At 48.1% G+C, this 24,409-nt stretch overlaps 1 protein-coding gene and 1 long non-coding RNA gene across 2 annotated transcripts in view; both read left to right on the top strand.

The window, feature by feature from the left end:
- Positions 1-7,723, top strand: part of LOC138915046 (ral guanine nucleotide dissociation stimulator-like) — a 75,392-nt gene extending 67,669 nt beyond the window's left edge. The window contains exons 2-13 of the mRNA XM_070258989.1: positions 259-440; positions 1,795-1,988; positions 2,131-2,510; positions 3,269-3,484; positions 3,839-3,942; positions 4,445-4,514; positions 4,622-4,648; positions 5,570-5,647; positions 6,081-6,155; positions 6,709-6,741; positions 7,108-7,229; positions 7,435-7,723. Coding sequence (XP_070115090.1) covers positions 259-440; positions 1,795-1,988; positions 2,131-2,510; positions 3,269-3,484; positions 3,839-3,942; positions 4,445-4,514; positions 4,622-4,648; positions 5,570-5,647; positions 6,081-6,155; positions 6,709-6,741; positions 7,108-7,229; positions 7,435-7,471 — 1,518 coding nt within the window. The 3' untranslated portion in view covers positions 7,472-7,723. The remainder of the gene's footprint in view (positions 1-258; positions 441-1,794; positions 1,989-2,130; positions 2,511-3,268; positions 3,485-3,838; positions 3,943-4,444; positions 4,515-4,621; positions 4,649-5,569; positions 5,648-6,080; positions 6,156-6,708; positions 6,742-7,107; positions 7,230-7,434) is intronic.
- A 5,715-nt stretch (positions 7,724-13,438) lies between these two features.
- The window catches only part of LOC138922157 (uncharacterized), a 41,110-nt gene continuing 30,139 nt past the window's right edge, over positions 13,439-24,409 (top strand). The window contains exons 1-2 of the long non-coding RNA XR_011435237.1: positions 13,439-13,567; positions 17,244-17,325. This is a non-coding gene — a long non-coding RNA (uncharacterized lncRNA). The remainder of the gene's footprint in view (positions 13,568-17,243; positions 17,326-24,409) is intronic.

The raw sequence follows: 24,409 nt of genomic DNA on the forward strand, positions 1-24,409 counted from the left end.
TCAGGCTCTTAATGCACAGAGGTACGATTGTTCCTCAGGTCACAGAATGCCTTGAAGGTACTGAGTGTTTGTCATTCCCCTAAAAATCAAATTGTACTTTTAAGTCCAAAACCATTTTCAAGGCGGGCTCTCGTCCCTCTTGCACAACTTCCTGAGGTGCTGGGAGGTCCTGGTCTGAGCTCCAGACCCTGATGCCCCTGGTGGTTCATGGTGACTCCACTGACTCTGTGTCTCTCCTTGTCCATGTGGTATGCCAAGGAACCCACCCTGTCCGTGGCTGAGGCCTGCACGATGCTGACCCTCAAGGCAGGCGCAGTGCAGAAGGTGGTAGGCTGCCTGCAACCATCTTTCCACGGCAGATCCATCTCCGTCACCACCTTCCCGTGTGTGTACCAGGCCTTCTACCCGACCCCACAGGTCCTGGACCAGCTGCTCCAGAGGTGAGTGCCCACCCCTCCACAGCACAGCAGGGAGTCTCCTACCTAATAAACGTGTGCCTTGGGAACGTCCCCACACCTCTCTGAGCGTCACCTTGCTCATCCGAATAGTGGGGTGGTAAGAGGTAAACCTCACAGGGTCACTGAAGGAAATCACGGGAGAAAGCACGGCAGACGCTTGCCTGGTGCCGGACTCCACAGAAGGGGCTGCTGCTCATGCTGCATGTCCTCATGCTTACAGCTTCCGTCCCCAGTGAGGAGACTCCCTGCCTCTCCCCTCGCTGGCCTGTGGCCTTCCTGAGTGTGGAAAAGTACATGAAAGCAAACTGTTTTCCTATTGGCAAGACAATTTAGCGAGTCCATCTAGCTGATCCTGGTCCTTGTCTTCGGTGCGGCCAGAGCAGTGGTCTCTGTGGGCAGCAGAGGAGACGCAGGCCCACTCAGAATTCTGGGAAGGCTCTGGATGGGGTTCATTCATTCAATACCATATGTTAAGCTCCTACTACATTCATACCCTTTCCTACACACTAAGGATGTCCAATGAAGGAAGCAGACACTATCCCTGGGGCTCAATTCTAGCCTGAGAGCTAGAAGCTCACTTCTGGGCATCATGAGTATTGATGCCCAGAGGACGTTAGATGTCACACTCTCTTGGCCTCCTCTAGATATGGACGCATCCTCTCATAGTCAGACCACGATGACAGACTTCAAGGACCAACTAAGACCATGAGTGGTGTTGGGTCCAGAGGGAGGGCCTCCTGCGTCCACAGAAGGGGCTAGGAGACCATGGGGACTGTGGCTATGGATGGACTGGCAGACCCTGGATCTCACACCTCTTGGGGTTTCTGTGGGAGGCCTGAGGTCTGCGGTCTTCCCTACAGGAGGAAATGAATCAAAGAGACCTGTTCATGGGGTGCCAGTCCCGCCATGGGAAGCAGAGGAGAGGCTGGGCTGAGTCAGCCACTGAGAGACTCCTCGCTTCCACAGTTCCCTCTCCCTCTCCCTGCCCTCTGCACATGCACCTCTCCTAAGCACCGCCACTGGGGCCCAGAACAGTAGGTGGTGAGCATCCTGGTCACAAATCTGCCTCCAACCTCAGTCCTGATGCTCGAGCGTGGAGGATGGGGCAGGCTATGTCCAGGCCCTTTGGGAAAAGAGTGTCGGGTGGAAGACCAGACTCACACAGGCTCTCTGTTAGATTGGCTGATGACCAGGCCTTCCAGTGCAAGGACAGCCACCCAGGGATTGGAGTGGCTGGTCCACCCTCTGGGGCTCAGGCACAGAGAAGGTGCTGTGGGAACACAGTGTGGAACAGCAGGCCAGGCCTGTGACTCTCTTCACACATGCCTCTCCCCAGTGCCCTCTCTCCCATCTGGGGCCCCCGGCCTCAGGAGAACTCCCAGGATATGTGGCAGATGCTGCGCCACTCCAGGATCAATCTGACGTTGGCGTATCTCCAGGACCTCTTGCCTGGCTCAGTCCTGAAGCACCAGGCCACCCCTCTTCTCATCCAGGTGGACCTTTTCCAGGCCACTGAGTTGGAGACAGAGGGTAAGGGAGACCGTAGGCTTGGAAGACTACCCCAGTGGGTGGGTCACGACTGGGGATTCATTTAAAGACAGTGGGATCTTTCCTGTTTGGGGAGAGGCACATGGAAAGCAACTTATGTAGCTGACCCTTTCTCTTTCTCCAGCTCCTGCCCCAGCTCCAGCACTTCTGCCAGGTGCAGAGGCGGAAAAGGGGCCACATCTGGAGCTGGACGGAACTCCAGTTCTATTTCTGCCATCACTTCTAGCGCTGGAACTGGCAGCAGCGCCCTCAGCTGCTCCAGACCCCGAGCGAGTGCCATCAGCAGCCCCAGCCCAAGTGCCAGGTCCTGAACTGGACTCAACGGGACCAAGGGGCCTGCTGGGATTTCCACCTCAGGCTCCAGTAACAGCCGCAGAATCAGCTCCGGTTCCAGAGGCTTCCCACCCCTGTCGAGTGACCAGGAAGAAGCAGCCCGATGGGAAGCCTAGCCTCATGGCCTTCTCCCCAAGGGATGTGGCAGAACAGCTGACGGCCATTGACGCGGTGAGCACCCGGGCTCTCAGGGCGGGGTGGGGCAGGCCACCCCTATGCCATCAGCTGGCCCAGACCTGCTTTTCCCTGTGGCGGCTCCTGTGACCTGGGTCCCAATCCCAGCTCCACCACTTCCCAACCATGGGATCTGGGCAACTCCCCAGCCTTCGTGTTCCACCCTCACACTGTAGAGATGGGGACCAAGAGGCCCTGCTGGACAGAGGGGCTGAGCACATGGAGTGAAGTAGAACACAGAGGAAGCCTGGTGGGGCCTGGCCCGAGAGGTCGGGGAGGAGAACTCACTGTGTGCAGCCAGGAACTCAGGCGGTCCAGCCATCTGCTCGGGATGCTCAGCAGCCTCAGTATTTGTGATGCACCAGACGTGTACTTCACTAAAAGGGAGACAACCTGACAAAGCCCGTGGGTGTAGCTGGCACAGGGGAATGTGCAGCGGAATGGGGCCTGGGACCAAGGATGCTCAGGATGCAGGGAGCTGCCCCCTTGGGAGGAGCCAAGCGGAGCAGCCCTCTGGAGCTTGCAGTTTGTGGGGGTGGGCTGTGTGTAAATGCTCCTGTCCTTTCCCCACCAGTCTGGAGTCCCGGGTCCTCCTGTGCTGGGTGCTCTCAGTGGAAGAACAATGAAAGCGAGGGGCTCCCACCACGCTGAGAACACATCCTCAGCTTCCTGAGCCCCTCCTTAGACCGGTGACTCCTGCTTGGACACTCAGCTGGGCTGTGGCAGGGCTGAGTGACACTCCCCCTCCTCCCCAGGAAGTGTTCAAGAACGTCGAGCCCTCTGAGTGTCTGGGCTCCACCTGGGGCAAAAGAAACCGGCCCGGACATGAGAACGTGGCACCCACCGTCTGGGCCACAGTGGTGCAGTTCAACAGAGTAGTAAAGTGTGTCATGACGTCCTGCCTTGGGGACCCAAACGTGACGGCCCGGGGCAGGGCCAAGGTTCTGGAGCGGTGGATCGAGGTGGCCAGGGTAGGCGGGGGGAGACCCTCTCCAGAGCCGTGGAACTGCCCCTTCTCCTTGATCAGCTCTCAGGACTGAAGGCTGCACTCTAAGCCCCTGCACAGTCGCTAGGTCCTTCCTGTCAAGGGCACACTGACCTTGACTCGCATGTCCCAGTGGTGGGATGCTCACTTCCTCCTTGGCTCCTTCCTACTTTGAGCGAAATTCCTCCTCCTGGAAGTGTTACTCTTTGGTCCACCTGTGGCCACCCTGGCGCCCTGGCCATCTGTCCCACTCAGGAGGGGAGAGTGGAAGGGAGGGGGACTGAAGCCAGAGCAGACAGGGCTCCTGCTCCCCCTCCCAGCTCCTCCTCTCCCTCCTCAGGAGTGCCGAGCCTTGAGGAACATCTCCTCCCTGCACGCAGTCCTCTCGGCTCTGCAGAGCGTGCCCATACACAGACTGAAGAAGACCTGGGGGAAGGTGTCCAGGTGGGGAGGCCTCTCCGCAGGAGGACCAGGGGGAGGAGGGAGCTCCCACGTGTCTGCCATTGCCCTCTCGTCGGCTGGAGCTTCCTGGGTGGCAGTAAGCCCTGGGCACAGGGCCTGGGAGGGTGTGCAGTGTCCCTGATCCTCACTGGCAACTTAGGCCCCCAGTTCTGCTTCAGGAATCAGGTTCCCTGGCTGTCACATAGTAGGTTGAACCAAAGTGGAGATTTTCAAGTGTTTGCCATACAGCAACAGAACTCTGTGCCCAGTGGAAAACCAAACCGGTCAAAATACAGCTGCTGCATAGAAAAGGGAGTGGCAGCCCCAGGTGACCAACATGAGAGCCCCCTCTGCAGTCCCATGGTGACGTCAGTGCTCAGAGGACCCCGACGAAAATCCTCATTCAGGCAGTTTGGATTTTCCAGATTCTCATCGAGAAGGGACTTGCACTTATGCCCCCTGCCCCATTATTCCTGAGTTTCTCCTTCCTCCTTTCCCCCCTCAGGAAGAGCTACCGAAAATTTAAAAAGCTCTGTGATGAGGACAACTCCCTTAGCTGGGAGCTGCTCATCAAGGTAGAGTGGAGGCTGGCACGTGGAGGGAGAGGCGGGGTGTGTGGAAGGGGGACGGGGCAGGATGTGGACGGTCATTTCTCACTTGAAGTTTCTGTGTACAATTCCAGTCTTCCCTGGATGAACAGGAAGATGGGGTATGTTTGGTCCATGGGCAGGTGGGGGAGGTGTTTGTGGGGTGGGAAGCCCCGGTCATGGCAGGAAGTGGGGGTGTCTGGGCTGATCCCGGAGGGGATGCCGAGCTGGCCGGTTGAGCAGGGGCTGCCTTCCATTTTGGTCCACGCTGTCAGCACTTAGATTCTTCCAGGCTGTTGCGTGCATGGGGTGGACGGGCGTACGTTCCTTCCGTGAACCAGCTCAGTGTGTCTTTAGGAAGCCAGGCCCCCACTGCTCCTTCTGTCTTCACCACTTCTCCACGAGGAGGGCACCCTGCCTGCCCTCGGGATGGGCACTGCCAGGCATTCCCCCAGGCCAGGTGGACAAATGGGCTGCCCAGCCTTGAGTCTGAATGACTGGAGCATGACAGATGTTTGTGCATGTGTGACTCCCCACTGGCCCTACCACGGTCCCTCCTAGTCTGTCCCTGTCAGGAACACTCACCTGGGTCCTAGTCAGCAGTAACTGGTGCCCAGGTGGCTTATGGGAAGTGTCCAGGAAACTGGTGGTGCTCAGTGGATCTTTCCTGAGTGGACCTCATAGGCTCCACATGAAAGAGAAACCGAAGTGTCCTCTCAGCCCCGCCCCACCCTTTCATGCTGGGTGGGGTGAGAGCCAGAACCATGTAGACCGTCACTGACGCTGAGTCCTCAGGAGACCCTGCAAGGTAGGGGGAGTTGTCACACTTCCCAGCTGAGAAGGCTGACTCAAGGAGGACAGGCGTTCGGCCCAAGGTCACACAGCGAGAGTGTTGGAGCTAGGATTGTTCTAGAATCAGAGTGTGCTGGAGGATGGAGTAGCATGAGTACCAGCTGACTTGGTTCAGACGTCCAGGGCTGAGGTCAGAGGGGCTGAGGAGAAGTGGGGTGAGGGGAGGATGGCCTCCTTGACCCTGTCCTCAGTCCTGGCAGAAGCAGCCCTCCAAGTTTGCCACCCTGCTGAGGACCCTGCAGAGAGGCCGGAAGAGGCAGCAGCAGAAGGTGAGTGCGCCTGTGGGGAGGGGCTCCAAGGTCAGAGGAGGGGACTCTGCCCTCCCAGCTGGGGGCTCCAATCCAGAGAGGGGGCCTTCCTCCTGCAGCCCTCCTCCTGTTGCCGCAGAGCCTGACACCCGCCCTTAGAAGTGACCAGGAGGAGGGCCTGGGGAGCTGCAGCAGGATGGGTCGGGAGAGTGGAGGGGCCAAGGATTAAAGGCCCTGTGACCAGCCAAAAGCAGGCCCTGGGAGGTGACCAGGAGGAGTCTGGTGTTCTTGGAGGGTGAGGGGTGGGGATTGAGGGCCGGCTATAAAGGGTTTGAGGCTGCTCCGTGTGGGGACCCCGGGCTGGGCCAGGAGGCTGAGCATGAGGAGTTTTCAGGGGAGGGTCATGGGGACACCTGAGACCAGGGCCTCATCCCATCTAATCCCAATGGCACAGGGCATCGTCCCCTTCCTGGGCACCATGCTAACTGACCTGATCATGCTGGACACTGCCATGGAGGATTACGTAAATGTGAGTGAGGCCGGGGGCCAGAAGGGGGTGACCAGGTTGGGACTTGGGAAGACACAGTCCCAGTACCAAGACCTGAGTGGTCAGAATGTGGTAACTTCCTGTCGTGACAGCCTCCCAGGCTCCCCTGTGGGCTGGGACAGTGTGCCCCTCTTAGGGATGAGGGAACGAAGGCTCCACGTGGAGCCCGTCCCGGGTCCCCAGGCTGGCGAAGCAGCAGAGCTGCCCGCCTACAGAGCTGCATGGGCTTTGTTGGAGGCGAGAGAGAAGTCGGCCTCCAAGTCAGGCAGCACACTGATGGAGCTGTCCCTTCCTGCCTGAGGACTCAGCCTCCCTGTCCGTCATCAGAGGGGCTTGGGCTACAGGGTCTTTGAGTGTCGGCCCCCATGTCCTCCCTTCTCTGGAGCCCAGAGCCTGGCCTGGGTCCAAGTCCTGTTTTCTGTCAGGCCCAGCCCCCTCCTGGACCTGGAGCTGGGCACCATGAGAAGGGGTGTGCACGGGGGCTGGTCATAGCTAGGGGGCTCGTTCTGATGGACTTTTGCTGTCTGCCTTCCAGGGCAATGAGATCAACCACGAGAAAAAGAAAAAGGTGAGCAGCTGTGGCCTTCCATGTCAGGGAGGAGAGGGGCGTGGAAACCAGAGACGCCCCTGGGAGGAACTCTCCTGGGCACCGCCCGCTGCATCTTACATTTACTGAGAGTGTTGGATGACAGAGAATCAGGAGACCCATCCAGTGGGGGGGTGGGGGCAGCGGTGGGCATCAAGCAAAACTCCCTGCGGGAGGGGCTTCTACCCATCTCTGAGAACAGGTAGGTCCTGCGTGGAATTGGAGGGAAGGAGGGTCCCATGTGAGCAAGGACCCAGGACCAGCCCCTTGCCCCACTCCTCACCCCCTGAAGACCCTGCAGCATCCCCAGCAGGCTCTGTCTGCATCCTCTCCTCCCTCTGGTGCCAGGAGCACAAAGTGATGATGGAGATCGTGCAGCTCCAGGAGGCTGCAGAGAATTACAACCTAGAGCCCCAGGAGCGATTCAGGGCCTGGTTCTGGGACATGGAGCAGCTCAGTGAGGACGAGAGGTGAGGCTGGACAGGACATGGGGAGGAACAGGTGCACTCTCCCTGCTGGCCAGTCCGGAGAGCCTGAGTCCATGACTCCCTTGTCAGCCCTGACCTGTCGCATGGCGATGGCTGGGGAAGCTGGGCTCCAGCTGCAGGGCAGATGCCGGGAAGGACACCTGGGCTGTGGATTGTGGGAGGCTCACAGGTCCACTCTATCCTGTAGCTACAGCCTGTCCTGCCAGCTGGAGCCCCGGTGCTAGTTGGCCAGCAAATCTCTCCAGGCCCAGAGAGCATGGCCATCATGAAGCTGAGGAGGGAGTGAGCGTCCGGTTGTCGTATGACCTCTTCCTTAGCAGCAGGGACCCAGCTGGGGCACTGAGGGTGCAAGGGCCCCACCGCCTGCCACCCCTGCCTGAGGCCAATTTCCATCTCTGTAGGGGTGAGAATCACTGCTTGTAAATAGTTCATGCCAGATTTGCAAACTGTTGTATTAAAGTCCTGTTTCTCTTAGAGCCTGGGAGTGGTGGTTCTTTCACATTCTGTGCTAATTTAAACGCTGTCCAGACTCTCAGATTCCTCACTGGATTAAGACATTTTGCAGTCATCCGATTATTGTGTGTGGGAGAGGGGGGAAGGTGCAGCCCCTCCCTGGCTGCTGAAGGAGACCCCCAAGTGCCCCTCCTCAGAGGACAGGTCCGTGTCAGCATCATGAAGCTGGGCCAGGAGCAGAGACAGCCCCTCAGACCCCTGAGATGGGAGGTCGAGGTGTTTTCTCAGGCCGAGCATCCACCACGGAAATGTGGGGGGCCCTAAAGCCACCACTTGCCAGGCCCACTCTGTGCCCCAGGAGTGGGGCTGCCCGTCCACACTCTGGAGGGAGAGGGAACATTTCCTGCGTCTCTTGTGGAGGTCTGTCTGGACCCCATGTTTGGAACTTGTAGTTTCTAGTTCAGCCTCTGGAAACGCATCACCTCTAAGTGGGGAAAACATGTAGCGATCAAACCGTGCGTGTGGAGAGGACAAGGCCAGGGGAAGGTCATTTGTGCAGGGACTTTGGGCAGGCAGGACTTCCCCTCCTCAGTGTCCCCTGGGGCCCGTGCTCACCCTTTCCCTGGACAGGACTACTGCTGGGACCATGTCCCTGGCTCCGAAGTCGTCTCCCTGCTTGCCTCCTCTCCAGGGGAAGATTTGTTGTGCAGCCTGCCAGGCTCCAGCTGGGCCCCGTTCCTGACACTCTCCTGCTCCCTGTGACCCAGGGCCCCAGCCCCTGCGCTTCCTTCTTCACTCTTGTCAAGTCAGAAGTCCCCTCAAGGCCCCACCCTCCCTCAGGTGCCTCAAGGCCACTCCTCCCTGGCTGGGCCCGATGGATCCTGGTGAGCTGTGATTTGCAGGCTAAAAGGCCATAATCCTGGCTAGCGAGTGCACTTACACTCTCCCTTGCTGTCCAGAGTGACTTCTGGGCCACATGGTTCTGAGGTGCATGGTCTCACACAAGTGCCCGTTAACACACTCAGCTTTGTTGTTGCCAGCTCAACCTAAGGGGCAGTTGGCCCAGCCTCTATGGCGTGCAGCCCCTGGACGGCTGTGCTCTTTTCCACAGTTGAGCTGTGACTGTGTCCCGGGGGTGTGAGCCTTTCCTGTTGGGAGCATTGAAAGCTGAGACATGAGAGGAGCGTGGGTGGGGGTGCAGCGGGGATGCCCCCAAAGTGATGACCTCTGGACATGCGTGGACATGTGAAAATGCCTTACCAGTTAAAATACTGAAATGCTTCCCATGTGGGCGTAAACAGACAGCGCCCTGAGTTCAGCCCAAGAACCCATCCGCTGACCAGGAGCTAAAGGGTTACCACCTGATGCTTTGAACGTTAGCCCTGAAAAATCTTGTAAGACAAGGGCCAGAGGAAGAGCTTGGCACTGCCTGATGGCCGCAAGTGTCACCCAGCTCCCTGCAGGCTGGACTCTGCCAGGGCACCTTCTCAGGACAGCCAACCGCTGAGGATAAACACTGCTTCCCAGTAGCCCAGGCCCTTCCTGACACGGCACAGCCATCCAGGAAAGAGAGTTGCCAATGGAGGAATGGCTGTCCTTCCGCTCCAAAGGGAAGCAGAAGTGCCAGGTGCCAGGGCTGGGCCAGGGCCGGGATGAAGGCACGGGTGTCCGATGGGTTTCTCCTGCAGGACTGTGGGGCTCCTGCGAGGCCAGCCTGCATGGAGCGACCTTTAACATGTCCCATGCCCATCGTGTGGCAGCGGGGGACAGCGCATTGCATCCTTGGGCATCCATTGGCCAAAAGTGCTGACAGTCCCCCGGAGAGACCCATGTTTGCAGTGAGGGACCCCTAACATGCTGTTGTTTTTTTTTCATTCTCAGCTTCAAAATATCTGTTTGGTTCTTTTTTGCGTTTTTTTGTGTTTCTTGTTTCTGAGCTTTTCATTTTGTCCTGCTCTTGCTTTCCTCATTTCACTAAGCAGTTGGCTGTGTGCTCTTGTAGCTCTCTGTGCTGCTTCAGAATGATTCTTTTGATCCCTTCTTCTACAGTATTCCCAGGACGCTGCTTTTCATTGTGTGCCCTCCACATGGGTCCACTTTGGAGCCGGTCAACTGAGCAGACTGTTAAGCTCTCTGTCCCCCCGTGAGACACACACTGAACAGAGAACCTCTGCCGAGTGGGGCCCTACCACTGCGTTCCACTTAAACCTACTGTACGTTCCTTCCAGCCTTCTCCCAACCCTGCCTATTCCGGTTCTTCACAGTGTTGCCAGGTTCCCGTCTGTGGCCCAGGAATTGGACCAGTTCTTCTGGAGTGCAGCGCAGTTCCTTGGGGCCCAGTCTGCGCCTCACCCTTTGGGACCAGCTGGGAGTCAGGTTCACCTGGATGGAGTCTTGGTCTGCAAGCCAAGGAGGCTGCTGGGCGTAGTCCTGAGGAGGAGCGGTGTCTTGCCAGGCAGTGCCCTCAGGGACCCTCAGGAGGGGCAGAGTGATCTCCTCAGACAGGAGGAGGAGGGCGCTGCTTCTATGGACAAAGAGACGCTGCCCATCTGTGGAGCCTGAAGCCCAGCTCACCCAGGAATGGCCTGTTGTCCCCGTTCCACCCTCAAGACCCCACTCCTTCTAAATCGACGCCATCACTTTCACTGCTGTGCGGACGGGAATTCCATTTGGGCTGTGATTCAGCCACTTGCAGGCAGAGACTCTGGGTTAGGTTTTCCGAAATCTCAGCTCTGAAGCTACAGGAAATAAGTGTTTATTTCAGGGAAGAAGGAGATGCTTCAGGTCCATTACATGGTGCTGGAGCTGCGAATTGGACACCTGGACTCATCTCTTTCTTTCCTCACATAATCAGTGCAGTTAGGAGCAGTTCGTTAATTTCATTACATTAGTTAGTCCAGAATGATCTAAAGTATCAAATTCACGGCCACCCAGAACCTTGCCTTTTATAAATATTTGATTAGGATTACACAATGGTGATATTTTGTATATCCCTATTGCCAGAAATTGCCATGGACCGTTAGTTTCCTCTGAACACTGGAAGTAGGGCTGCTAGAACGTTTAAATTTAATCAAATTAGAGAGCCAATTACAGAAACAGAACCATTTTAGAAACACATCTTTAATATTCTATTCCTCTAGAACCATCCTTGGCACCACAATCTGTATTAGAGCTCTCCAGAGAACAGGAACATATATATGTATAACATGAACATACACATGTATGAACATACAGCCATGCCTCCCTTAACGACGGGGACATGTTCTGAGAAATGCATCGTTAGGCAATTTCGTCCTTGTGCAAACAGCACAGAGTGCACTTACACAACCCTAGACGGTGTGGCCTACCGCCCCCCGAGGCTCTGTGGTACTAGTCTTATGGGACCACCATCGTATTTGCAGCCCGTCACTGACCAAACGGTCATATGCAGCGCATGACTGTACATGCATGTGTATGCATACGTGTACACGGACACACAGCGAGAGGTTTATCTCACGGAGTTACTCTTGTGATTGTGGGAGCTGGCAAGTTTGAAGCGACCGGAAGGTCAGCAGACTAGAAACTCAGCAAGATTTTAAGCTGCGACCTGAGGCATAATTTCTTCTTCGCCAGGAAACCCTAATTTTTCCTCCTATGGGTTTCAACTGAGTAACTGACACGCCCCCACGGTTTAAAGGGTGATACAGGCCTATTTCATTTGATTGTGCTTCCCAGATGTTGCGTCTTTTACAAGTTGAAGGTTTGTGGCAACCTTGCGTTGAACAAGTCTACTGGTGCCGTTTCTACCACAGCGTGTGTTCACTTTGGGTCTCTGGGTCACATCTTGGTAACTCTCACAGTATTTCAAACTTTTTCGTTACTATTCTGTTTGTTGTGGTGACCTGTGCTCAGTGATCGCTGATGTTACTATTGTAATTGTTCTGGGGCTCCACGAACTGCGTCCATATAAGACAGCAAACAATTAATAAATGTTGTGTGTGTCCCCACTGCTCCACCGACCGGCTGTTCCCCCGTCTCTCCCTCTCCTCAGGCCTCCCTATTCCCGGAGACACACCAATGTTGAAATTAGGCCCATTAGTAACCCTACAGTGGCCGCTAAGGGTTCCAGTGAAAGGAAGAGTCATACATCTCTCACTTCAAATCAAAAGCTAGAAATGCTCAAGCTCAGTACGGAAGGTGTTTTGAAAGCCAAGACAGGCCCAAAACCAGGCCTCTTGCACCAAACTATTAGCCAAGTTGTGAGTGCAAAGGAAAACTTCTTTTCCTTTTCCTTTAACGAAAATTAAAAGTGCTGCTCCAGTGAACACACGAATGATAAGAAAGCAGAGCAGCCTCGTTGCTGATATGGAGGAAGTTTCAGTGGCCTGGACAGAAGAGCAAACCAGCCACAACACTCCACCAGGCCTAAGCGGATCCAGAGCCAGGCCCTCACTCTCTTCAGTTCTGGGAAGGCCGAGAGAGGGGAGGAAGCTGCCCGAGAAAGTGTGATCCAGCAGAGGTGGGCTCATGAGGTTTAAGGACAGAAGCCCTTGCCATAACCTGGAAGGGCAGGGGGAAGCAGCAAGCGCTGCTTCTACTAGAAGGGGCAGCACGTCATCCAGAAGATGTGGCTCGATCATCAGTGAAGGCAGCTACACTCAACGACGGACTTTCAACATAGACGAAACAGCCTTCTACTGGAAGAGGACGCCATCTGGGACTTTCACAGCCAGAGAGAAGTCAGTGCCTGGCTTCAAAGCTTCAAAGGACAGACCGACTCTCTTGTTAGAGAGTTAATGCAGCTGGTGACTTTAAGTTGGAGCCGATGCTCACTGACCATTCTGAAAATCCAGGACCCTTAAAAATTATGCTATATTTGCTCTACCTGTGCTCTATAAATGGCGCAACAAAGCCTGGATGGCAGCACATCTGTTTACAACATGGTTTAATGAATATTTTAAGCCCGCTGTTGAGATCAACTTCTCAGAAAAAAAGAGTCCTTTCAAAATATTACTGCTCATTGACAATGCAGCAGGTCAATCGAGCTCGGATGGAAAGGCACAATGAGATTAATGTTGTTTTCATGCCCACTAACATGACATCCATTCTGTAGCCCAGGGATCAAGGAGTAATTTTGGCTTCCAAGTCTTATTGTGTAAGAACTGCATTTTGTAAGGCTATAGCTGTCATGCATAGTGACTCCTCTGATGGATCTGGGCAAAGGGCATTGAACACTTTCTGGAGAGGATTCACCATTCTCCATGCCATTAAGAACATTCGTGATTCATGGGAAGAGGTCAAAATATCGACATTAACAGGAGTTTGGAAGAAGTTGACTCCAACCCTCATGGATGACTTCGAGGGGTTCCAGAATCCAGTGGAGGAAGTAAGTGCAGATGCGGTGGAAACAGGAGAAGAGCTAAACTAGAAGTGGACCCTGAAGATGGGACTAAAGTGCAGCAATCTCCTGATAAAATGTTCACGGATGCGCAGCTGCTTCTTATGGACGAGCAAAGAAAGTGGTTTCTTGAGAGAGAAACTACTCCTGGCGAAAATGCATGAGGACTGTTGAGATGACAACAAAGGATTTAGAATGTTACATAAACTTGGTTGATAAAGCAGAGGCAGGGTTTGAGAGAATTGATCCAATTTTGAAAGAAATTCTGTGGGTAGAACGCTATCAAACAGCGTCACATGCTACGGAGAAAACATTCATGAGAGGAAGAGTCGATCAATGTGCTAAGCTTCATTGTTGTCTTATTCTAAGAAATTGTCACAGCCACCCCAACCTTCAGCAACCACCACCCTGATCAGTGAGCAGCCATCAATGCTGAGGCAACGCCCTCCACCAGCAAAAAGATTACAACTCACTGAAGGCTCAGACGAGGGTTAGTGTTTTTAGCAATAAGTTATTTTTTTATCAAGGTATGTGCATGTTTCAAAAATATAGTGCTACTGTAAACTTAATGGACAACAGTGTAGTGTAAACGTAACTTTTATATGCACTGAAAACCAAAAGATTCGTGTGACTCGCTTTATTGCGACAGTGGCTTTATTGGGGTGCTGGGGAACAGAGCCTGTGATGTCTTGAGCTCCGCCTGTGAAACTTTGGCCTGGACACCTGCTGTGCGACAGTCTCAGGTTCCTCACCTGAATGACGGGGATGATGGTGCTTAGAAAAAGAGGCACCTAAAAGAAAAAGAGAGGCTTTATTTGGGGTCTTCGAATTGAAGTTTGGGGAACACAGGTTCTGGCAGCAGCCAGAAAAGGGTCCCCCAAGTCATAAAAGTCAGGAGTTTTTATCATCACAAAGGAGAGCCCAGAGCAGCCACCTCACTGTTTGTCAGGGAGGGTCCATTCATGTCATAGCTCATGGGCTTGCTCAAGGGCACCTGCTTGTGACCAGAAAGAGTATATTTTGGCACAGTTCTTCAGACAGTCGTCTCTCAGCAAATAACTACCTTTTGGTAAGTCAGCAATGTCAGCACAGTTTCCTATTTTTAGCAAGATGGAGTCCAGGGTACAAAATGGAGTCATGGTTGTCAACTCATTTCAGGTGCCCACCATATTGGGAAGAACATGATGGGTCAGAAACGGTGGGTGCTTGTAACAGCTTCCTGTTGCTGCTGTAAGAGATTATCACGGACCTGGAGGCTTCAAACAACACACATTCACTGCCTCACAGTTCTGGGGATCACGGGCCCAGGCGGGCTTGGCTGCCTCCTCTGCCCCACGGCTCAGAGGGCCAGAGTCAGGAGTGAGCCAGCTGCGATCCTATTTAGAGGTTCGGGGGAGAATCCTTTTCCAAACTCACTCTGAGGCACGGCAGAGTGCGGTTCCTTGCAGTTGTGGAGCTGAGGTCCCCATTCCTCGCTGGCTGACGGCCGCGAGGCTCTCAGCACCTGGCCACCTGGCTTCCTCGTGGCCTGGCTCCCCCATCTTCTAACCAGCAGAAGCCTCGAGTGCTTCTCACGCTTCGTGTCTCTCTGACTTTCCCTTCGGCAGCATCTCTCTGCTCCAGCTGGAGAAAGTTCTCGACTTTTAAGGGTTTATGTGATTAGATTGGGTCACAGAGACAATCGAGGATAATCTCCCCATTTTAAAAGCTTTAACCTGCATTTCTTTTTTGAAAATGTTTTAAACTTTTTAAATTGAGATGACATTAGTTTATAGCATTATATGAATACCATGTGTACATCACCATATTTTAACTTCTGTATTGACTACATCATGTTCACCACCAAAAGTCTATTTTCCGCACAAATGTCACCTTACAAATGTCACTGTACAAATGTCCCCCTTCACCCCTTTTGCCCTCCCCACCCCTTTGCCCTCTGGTAACCACCGATGCATTCTCTATATCCATGTGTTTGTTATGGCTTTTTTATCCTCCGCATATGAGTGAAATCATACAGTATTTGTCTTTCCCCATCTGACCTATTTTGCTTAGCATATGTACCAGAATTTCACCTGCAAAATCACTTTTCTGACATAATATATTCACAGGTTCTGAGGATGAGGGCATGGGAACCATTCTGCCTGCCACAGCGCCAGTCGACACAGAATGGAGTTAACCAGGACTGATAATGATCCCAGCCGATGGTGTGGCCGGGCTGGCGTGTGTGGGATCAGAGGGGATGAAGGTGGAGAGTAGGGTGTGGCTGTATCCAGATATTTGGCCCACTTATTTATTTATTCATTTATTTATTCTGTGCGAGGAAGATTGGGCCTGAGCTAATAGCTGTGCCAATCTTTCCCTATTTTGTGTGGAATGCTGCCACAGCCTGGCTTGTTGCGCGCTCCTAGGTCCCTGCTTGGGATCTGAACCCAGGAACCCTGGGCTGCCAAAGCAGAGCATGCAAACTTATCCACTACAGCACCTGGCTGACCCCTGGCCTATCTTTTAATTGGGTGTTGATTTTCTTCTTGAGTGTCATGAGTTCTTTATGTTTTTTGGATACAAGTCCTTTTTTGCGTTAATTCACTACATAATATCACAGTCTATTTTACAAGTTAAATGTATGATAATGTATGGAATAGAAATGGCAGGAAAAAACTAAACCTGGGTCAAGAACATGAGTTTTTCCAAAACTAGGGGCCAAAGGAAGATGTTTTGCCTGCAAGCCCAAGGAGGTGATGGGGAGGGTGACAGCTATGGCATTTTTCCTTTTTTTTTGCAAATATTTTCTGCCAGTCTTTCTCTCTGGCTTGTCTTTTTCTTCTCTTTTTATTTTATTCTCTTAAGAGTGTCTTTAGCAGAACAGAAATTTTAAATTTTAATGAAGTCCAATTTACCAATTTTTTCTTACACAGATTATCCTTTGGTGTTATACCTAAAATCTCACTGCCAAATCCAAGGTCATATAGATGTTTTTCCTGTGTTTTTACAAGGTGTTTGTACTTTTGCATTTCTCATTAGGTCTATGACCCATTTTGAGTCAATTTTTGTGAAAGCTGTAAGGTCTGTGTCAAGATTCCTTTTTCTTTCTTTTCCTTTTTTTTGGTACGGTCATCCAGTTGTTCCAGCACCATTTGTTGAAAAGGCTGTTCTTTCCCTACTGTATTGCCTTTGCTCCTTTGTCAAAAATCAGTTGCCTGTATTTGTGTGGGTCTATTTCTGGACTCTCTGTTGTTTTCCATTCCTCTATGTATTTACTCTTCTGTCAGTACCATGCTGTATTGATTATTATAGCTTTCTAGTAAGTCTTGAACTAGGGTACTGCGAGTTCTCCAACTTTATTCTGTTCCATCAATATTGTGTTGGCTGTTCTGGGTCTTTTTCTCTCCACACAAACTTTAGAATCAGTTTGTGGATATCCACGAAATGGCTTACTGTGATTTTGGTTGGGATTGCGTTGAACCTATGGATCAAGTTGGAAAGAACTGACGTCTTAACAATGTGAAGTCTTCCAACCCATGAACATGGGACGTGTCCATCCATTTATTTAGACCTTTTATTTCTTTTATCAGTTTCATAGTTTTCATCATCTAAATCTTACACATATTTTGTTAGACTTATACTTAAATATTTCCCTTTTTTAGGTGCAAGTATGAATGTTACTGTGTTTTTAATGTCAAATTCCAATTGTTTATTGCTGGTATATAGGAAAACAATAGATTTTTATAGGTTAACCTTGTATCCTGCAATTTTGTTGTAAATGCTAATTAATTTCATTCCTTTTCTTGTGGATTCTCTGGGATTTTCTGTATAGAAAGTCATGTCATCTGCAAATAAAGACGGTTTTGTTTTTTCTGTCCCCATCTTATATGTTTTTTTTCCTTTTTTTGTCTTATTGCATCAACAAGGACTTCCAGTACTGTGTTGAGTATGAGCGGTGAGAGGGGCATCCTCGCCTGCTCCCTGATCTCAGGGGGAAAGCTGTGAGTTTCTCCCCTTTAAGTATGATGTGAGCTGTAGGTTTTTGCAATAGATGCTCTTTATCACCTTGAGAATGTTACCCTTTATTCTTAGTGTTTGAAAGTTTTTATCATGAATGGTTGTTGGATTTTGTCAAATATGTTTTCTGTATCTATCGATATGATCATGTGATTTTTCTTCTTTAGTGTGTTGATTGATGGATTACATGAATTGATTTTGGACCGCTGAACCAGCCCTGCGTTCCTGGAATAAGCCCACTACGTCATGGTATATAACTCCTTTTTTACATTGTTGGATTCAATTTGCTAATGCTTCTTAAGGATTTTTGCATCTGTCTTCATGAGAGATATTTGTTTTTAGTTTTCCTTTCTTGTACCCTGTCTGGCTTTGGTATTATGTCTGGCTGCCCTCATCGAATGAATTAGGAGATATTCCCCGGCATCGACCTTGTAGAAGAGATTGTAGAGAATAGGTATACTTTCTTCCTTAAAGTTTTGGTAGAATTCACTGATAAACACCCCTAGGCCTGGTACTTTCTGTTTTGGAAGGTTATTAATTATTGATGCAATTTGTTTAATAGATGTAAGCCTATTCAGATTATCTGTTTCTCCTTGTGTGAACTTTCATAGTACACTTGACTTTTAATGAATTTGTCCATTTTACCCCCATTATCCAGTTTGTGGGAATAGAGTCATTCATATTATCCCTTTATTAACATTTTACTGTTCATAGGATTAGTAGTTATATCTCTCTTTTGTAGATGATATTGGTATTTTGTGTCTTCTCCTTTTTTATTTCTCACTTAATTGGGCTAGGATAGTCAGTGTTGTTGATCTTTCCCAAAACAAAAGACAAAAAACCCTTTGACTTTGTTGATGTTTTTCATTTCCTGTTTTCAATTTCATTGGTTTCTGCCCTAATTTTTACTTTTTCTTTTCTTCTGCTTACCGTCAACATACTCACTCTTCTTTTTCTACTTTCCTAACATGAAAACTTAGATTTTTAATTTTAGGTATTTCTTCTTCCCTGACATATGCATTCAATGCTATAAATTTCCCTCTGAATGTTGGTTTTCCTGCATCCCATAAATTTTGATGAGTTGTATTTTTCATTACCTCTTAGTTTAAATATACTTTTATTCCTCTTGAGGCTTCCTCATTTTCTCACTTGATATTTAGAATGTGTCTTGTTTAGTCTTCAAATACTTGAGAACTTTAAATTATCTTGCTGTTACTTATTTCTAGTTTAATTCTATTGCATTGAGAACATGTGTTGAATAGTCGCTGTTTTGTTAAATTTGTAAAGATATGTTTTATGTCTCTGAATGTGGTCTATCTTGGGGAATGTTCCACGTGAGCTTGAGAAGAATACGTGTTCTGCCGTTCTTGGATGAAACAGTTGTTAGTCAAGGTTCTTCAGAGAAACAGAACCAATCGGATGTACACATATACATATGTAAAGGACACTATTATAGGTATTGGCCCCCAAATTTATGCATTGCAAGCTGGAAAACCCGGAAAGCTGGTCGAGTACTTCGGTCCCTGTCCAAAGGCCTGAGAATTGGCAGAGGGTATGAGGGTCAGGGAAGTGGGGGCGATTGTGTAAGCTTTAGTCTGTATCTGAAGGCCAAAGGACCAGGAGCATTGATTTCCCAGGGCAGAAGACAGAGGTCCCAGCTGAAACAGGGAGAGCACATGTGCCCTCCTTCAGCACTCTGTTCTATTCAGTCCTTCAGTACCCACCCATGTAGGGGAGGTCATCGGCTTTACTCAGTTCAGCAATCAAGTGCTGGTCTCTACTGGAAACCCCGTCACAGACACACCCACAAATAATCTTTTACCAGCTGTCTGCTCATCCTCTTACCCCCGTCAAGTTGACACAGAATACGTGCCATGAGAGTAGTCTATAGATATCACTCCAATCTGGTTGATTGATGGTGCTATTGAGGTCAACTATGTTGCTGATTTTCTGCCTGCCGGATCTGTCCATTGCTAATAGGCTGATGCTGAAGTCTCCAAATATGATGGTGGATTTGTCTATTTACCCTTGCAGTTCTATCAGTTTTTGTCTCACACACTTGGATGCTCTGTTGTTAGGTACATAGATAGTAAGGATTATTACATGTTGAAGTATTGACACCTTTGTTATTACGTAGTTCCTTATCCCTGATCACTTTTTTTGTCCTAATGTCTGGTTTGTCTGAAATAATATAGCTATTCCAGGTTTATTGTAATTTGTGTTAGCAGGACATGTCTTTCTCTATCCCTTTACTTTTAATCTGTGTTTATATTTAAAGTGGGTTTCTCATAGACAACATATAGTGTTTTTTTCTGTTCTCTGACAGTCTCCATCTTGTAATGGTGTACTCAGACCATTCACATTTAGTCTGGTTATTGCTGCATTTGAATTAATATCTGTCACGTTTGTAATGGCTTTCTACTTCCTTCTTTTCTTCTTCTTCTTTTCTCCTTCTCTGCTTTAAACTGAGCACTTAATTTTATTTCATTTTGTCTTCTTTCTTAGAATATCAATTATAGTTCTTTCTAAAATCCTTTAAGTGTTTGTCTTAGAGTTTGCACTATACATTTACAAGTAATCTAGGTCCACTTTCAAATAACACAATACTACTACTTGGTCGTGCAATTCCCATGTAACAGGATATTCCCAATTCCTCTCCACATTCCTTATAGAATTGTTGCCATTCATTTCACTCGTGCCTATGCTGTAAGCACATCATTACTATTAATTTGAACAAACTTTTATCTCTTAGGTCAATTAAGAAAAAGGAGAGATTTATTTACCTTCATTGATTCCTTCGCCAATGCTCTTCTTTACTTTATATAGATTCGAGTTTCTGACCTATATCATTTTCCTTCTTCCTGAAGCACTTCTTTTAATATTTTGCATATGGCATGTCTTCTGGCAAGCAATTCCCTCAGTTTGTGTTTGAGAAACTCTTCATTTCCTCTTTTCCTTTTGAAGGATGGCTTCACTGGATGTAGAATTCTCCTCTTCTCTTGCGTGTCTTCTAATGAGAAGGGCACTGTAATTCTTACCCTTTTTGAACTAAAGTAAGGCTTTAGTTCCTCTCGGTTCTTTCAAGATTCTCTTTGTCTTTGTGTTTGTTCAGTTTAAATATATGTCTGTATGTATATTTTTTGGAATTGGTTGTTTTGTGGTGATCTCTGAGCTTCCTGGATCTGTGTTTTGGCATCTGTCATCCATTTGGGAAAGTTCTCAGCTATTAATACTTCACATGTTTGTCTTGTCCTCTCTCTTTCTTTTCCTCCTGTTATTTCCATTGTGGATAGGTATCACTTTTGTAATTGTTCAAAAATTTTCAATATCCTGTTTCCTCCCTCCCCCGTTCTTTTTCTTTTTGGATTTCAGTTTGGGAAGTTTCTGTTGGTGTATGTTCAGATTCCCTGATTTTTTCCTCAGCCTTGTCCATCAAAGGCATTCTTCATTCTCTCACAGTGTTTCTGGTGTACATCATTTTCTTTCGCTTCTTTCTTACCACTTCCTCTCTCTTCTTGCATTAGTCATCTGTTGTTTCATGTTGTCCATTGCTTCCATTATTATCCTTAGCATATTAATCACAGTAATTTTACAGTTTAAGTCCTGATAATTCCAAAATCTCTGCCATATCTGAGCACGGTTCCGATACTTGCTCTGTCTCTTCTGACTGTGATCTCTCTCGCCTTTAGCATGTCTCGTTTTTTGTTTGAAAGGTAGACAGGCTGGATCAGATAATAGAAACTGATGGAACTAGGTCTTTGGCTTGAGGTATCATGTTAACCTGGCTAGCATTCTGCTGTGTCTAATCTCTACTGTAGCAGCCACTGTACATGACAGGGCATGAGATTCCACTAATGTCCTTATTTTTTGTCTCCTCTCTTGCCTTTGAGCTTCCTTATGAACTTTTTCGTATGGTCTGTACCTTGTGGCTTTTCTGCTTTTATTAGTGGTCATAACATATTAGAAACTATCAATCTGTAAAAAACCTCACTCTGGGCTCACTGGAATGATGATAAAAACCACCAGGGCATCAATAAGAACTTTGTTTTATAGCTGCTGTTGAATTTATTCCATCAGGAAAACAGGTAGCACTAAACTGGGTTTGGTAAGAGTTCAGGGTTTATGCAGCACGTGTTTCTATTTAAGAGCTCTGATTCTTCACATGGGTTGGACTGAACTGTCAGAAGCGTAGTCAATGTAAAGAATATTACAGACACGCCAGGTTTTGTCTATAGTCGCCTCCCTCACTTATCCATGGACTTCGTGTCTTCTTTGCCATAGGAAGTGGAGAGGCTGCCGGTTGTTTAGCCTGTGCCTTTGTCCTCACAAGCCCTGGTGGACTGAGTGGGAGTCAGGTACGCAGCACAAAGATGCTTTATCTGGACCCCTGTTAGCATCGTCCTAAGTTTTCTTTTATCTTCCTCATTCTGTTTCTAATGTGGATACTCCCAAATTAGTTCTAGGTGATAGTGTTTTACTTCTGCTGAGGGTGATCTTTTATTTCCCTGACCTCTTTCTTTATTTAGGAGATATTTTACTTTTAGAGTGTTTGGAAAATACTATATATTTCAATGAATATTTGCCCATATATAATGCCTGCCATCTGACATTGCTTAAATTGGTACCTGTGCAATAAAGAGGAAATACATTTTTCTTTACTTTAATTTACATGTTCTACATGCGCTTTGCTGCTCCTTACTTTATTCCTAGGAGTTACCCAGTAGAATTGAACTAATTAGCCATTTTTATTTCTATTGAAACACTAGAAAAAAGTGTTTGTGGCACATGGAAATTGTAGTTAACTTGGTCCTCCTAAGCATTTTTACAAGAACTGCCTGGCCTAAGTCTAGAGAAGGGGCTCTTGGTTTATTTACCTTTTGTTTGTTCCACCCATTAATCTTCTTAATTTTTAAAAAAAGTTTATTTTAATGAGTCATATTGGCTTATAACATTGTGTAAAGTTCAGGTGTTTATCATCAGGAATTAGCTTCTGTACAGACTGAGTCGTGTTCCCCAGCAATAGTCTAGTTTGTATCCATCACTGTGCATTTGTGTCACTTTATCTCTTTGGCCCTTCCCACACCCCCTTCCCCTCTGGTAACCACTAATCTCTTCTCCTTCTCCATGTGTTCTGTTTATCTTCCACATATGAGTGAATCATATGGTGTTCATCTCTCTCTGTCTGGCTTATTTTGCTTAGCATAATACCCTCAATGTCCATCCGTGCTGTTATAAATGGCACAAATTGTCTACTTTTATGGGAGGGTAGTGTTCTATTGTATATACGTACAACATCTTCTTTATTCATTCTTCCGCTGATGGGTATTTGGGTTACTTCCATATCTTGGCTGTTGGGAATAATGCTGCGATGAATACAGGGGTGCATGCATTTCTTTCCGTTGTTGGTTTCTTGATCTTTGGATTGCTACCCAGTAGCAGGATAGCTGGATCATATGGTATTTCTATTTCTAATCTTTTGAGAAATCTTCATCCTGTTTTCCATAGTAGCTTCATGAGTTTGCATTCCCACTAGCAGTGTATGAGGGTTCTCTTTTCTCCACATCCTCTCAACAAATAACAAGATGTGTTATTTCTTGTCTTGTTAATTATAGCCATTCTGATGTGTGTGAATTGATATCTCATTGCAGCGTTGATTTGCACTTCCCTAATAATTAGTGATGTTGAACATGTTTTCATGTGGCTCTCGGGCACCTGTATATCTTCTCTGAACAAATGTCTGTTCACACAATTGTATATATAGAAAACCCTAAAGAATCCCAGAAAAACTATTAGAAATAATCGAAAAGTACAGCAAAGTTGCACAGTCAAAATACAAAAGCAAGATACAGAAATCAGTTGCATTTCTGTGCATTAGTAATGAACTAGCAGAAAGAGAAATGAAGAATAGAATCCCATTTACAGTCTCAACCAAAGGAATAACATACCTAGGAATTAATTTAACCAAGGAGGTGAAAGACCTATACACTGAAAAATGTAAGGAATTATTAAAAGAAATCAAAGAAGACTTAAAGAAACAGAAAGACGTTCTATGCTCCTCAATTGGAAGACTAAAGATAGTTAAAATGTCCATATGACCTAAAAGCAATCTTCACATTGAGTGCAATCCCAACCAGAATCCCGATGACATTCTTCAAGATGTAGAACAAAGAATCCTAGAATTTATATGGAACAACAAAAGACCCCAAATAATCAAAGTAATCCTGAGGTAAAAGAGCAAAGATGGAGGTATCACGGTCCCTGACTTGGAAATATACTACAAAGCTACAGTAATCAAAACAGCATGGCAGTGGTACAGTGTCAGACACACAGGCCAATGGAGCAGAACTGAAAGCCTGGAAATAAAACCACACATCTTTGGATAGACAGTGTTCAACAGTGGAGCCGAGAACATTCAATGGAGAAGGGAAAGTCTCTTCTGAAAATGGTGTTGGGAAAACTGGACAGCCACGTACCAAAGAGTGAAAGTAGACCATCATCTTACACCAAACACAAAACTCAACCCAAAATGGATTAAAGACTTGAATGTAAGGCATGAAGCCATAAAAACGTTAGAAGAAAACAGAAGCAGTACACTCTTTGACGTCAGTCTTAACAGTATCTTTTTGAATCCCATGTCTACTCAGGGAAGGGAGACAAAAGAAAGAAGAAACAAATGGGACTACGTTAGACTAAAAAGCTTCCACGAGGCAAAGGAAACCACGCACAAAATGAAAAGACATCCCACTAAGTGGGAGAAAATACCTTCCTCCTTTCGGAATGAGGAACTGGTTATGCTGGGAAGGCGGCCGCATCGTGATGTTCTTGACTCTGCAGTGAGGGTGGTCTCTGCCCAACAGGGAGGGCAGAGTCCTCCCTTGTCACTGATGGGGAAGAAACGGAAAGAGCCAGGTGCTGCTGAAGAAGCTGGAACATAATTTCCAGTTAAAAGTCACCTTTTAATTTTTACTTTCAAATCACATACAAACAAGTTAGACTATGACCAAATATGGCTTATTTCAGCACTGGCGCTAGTGAGATATTCGAAAATCTGTCATCATAGTCCATTATATCATCAAAATGAGGGAGAAAGTCCCACAATCACATAAATAAATAGTGAAAAGTAATTTGCTAAACTTCAGCCAGAATTTTTAATAGAAAGTCTAAGTAACACAGAAATAGAAAAAAATACCTACATATGATAGTCTGTTTACCAAAAACTGACAGCAAAGAGCACGCTAAGTAGCAAAAGACTCAAACTATTTTGATTAAAAGCCGGGGCTATATAGACGTTCCTACTATTTCATTATTATTTGACATTGTTTCAGATATTCTA

This window comes from Equus caballus, unplaced genomic scaffold, assembly GCF_041296265.1.
Source record: "Equus caballus isolate H_3958 breed thoroughbred unplaced genomic scaffold, TB-T2T haplotype2-0000561, whole genome shotgun sequence".
Lineage (NCBI taxonomy): Eukaryota > Metazoa > Chordata > Mammalia > Perissodactyla > Equidae > Equus > Equus caballus.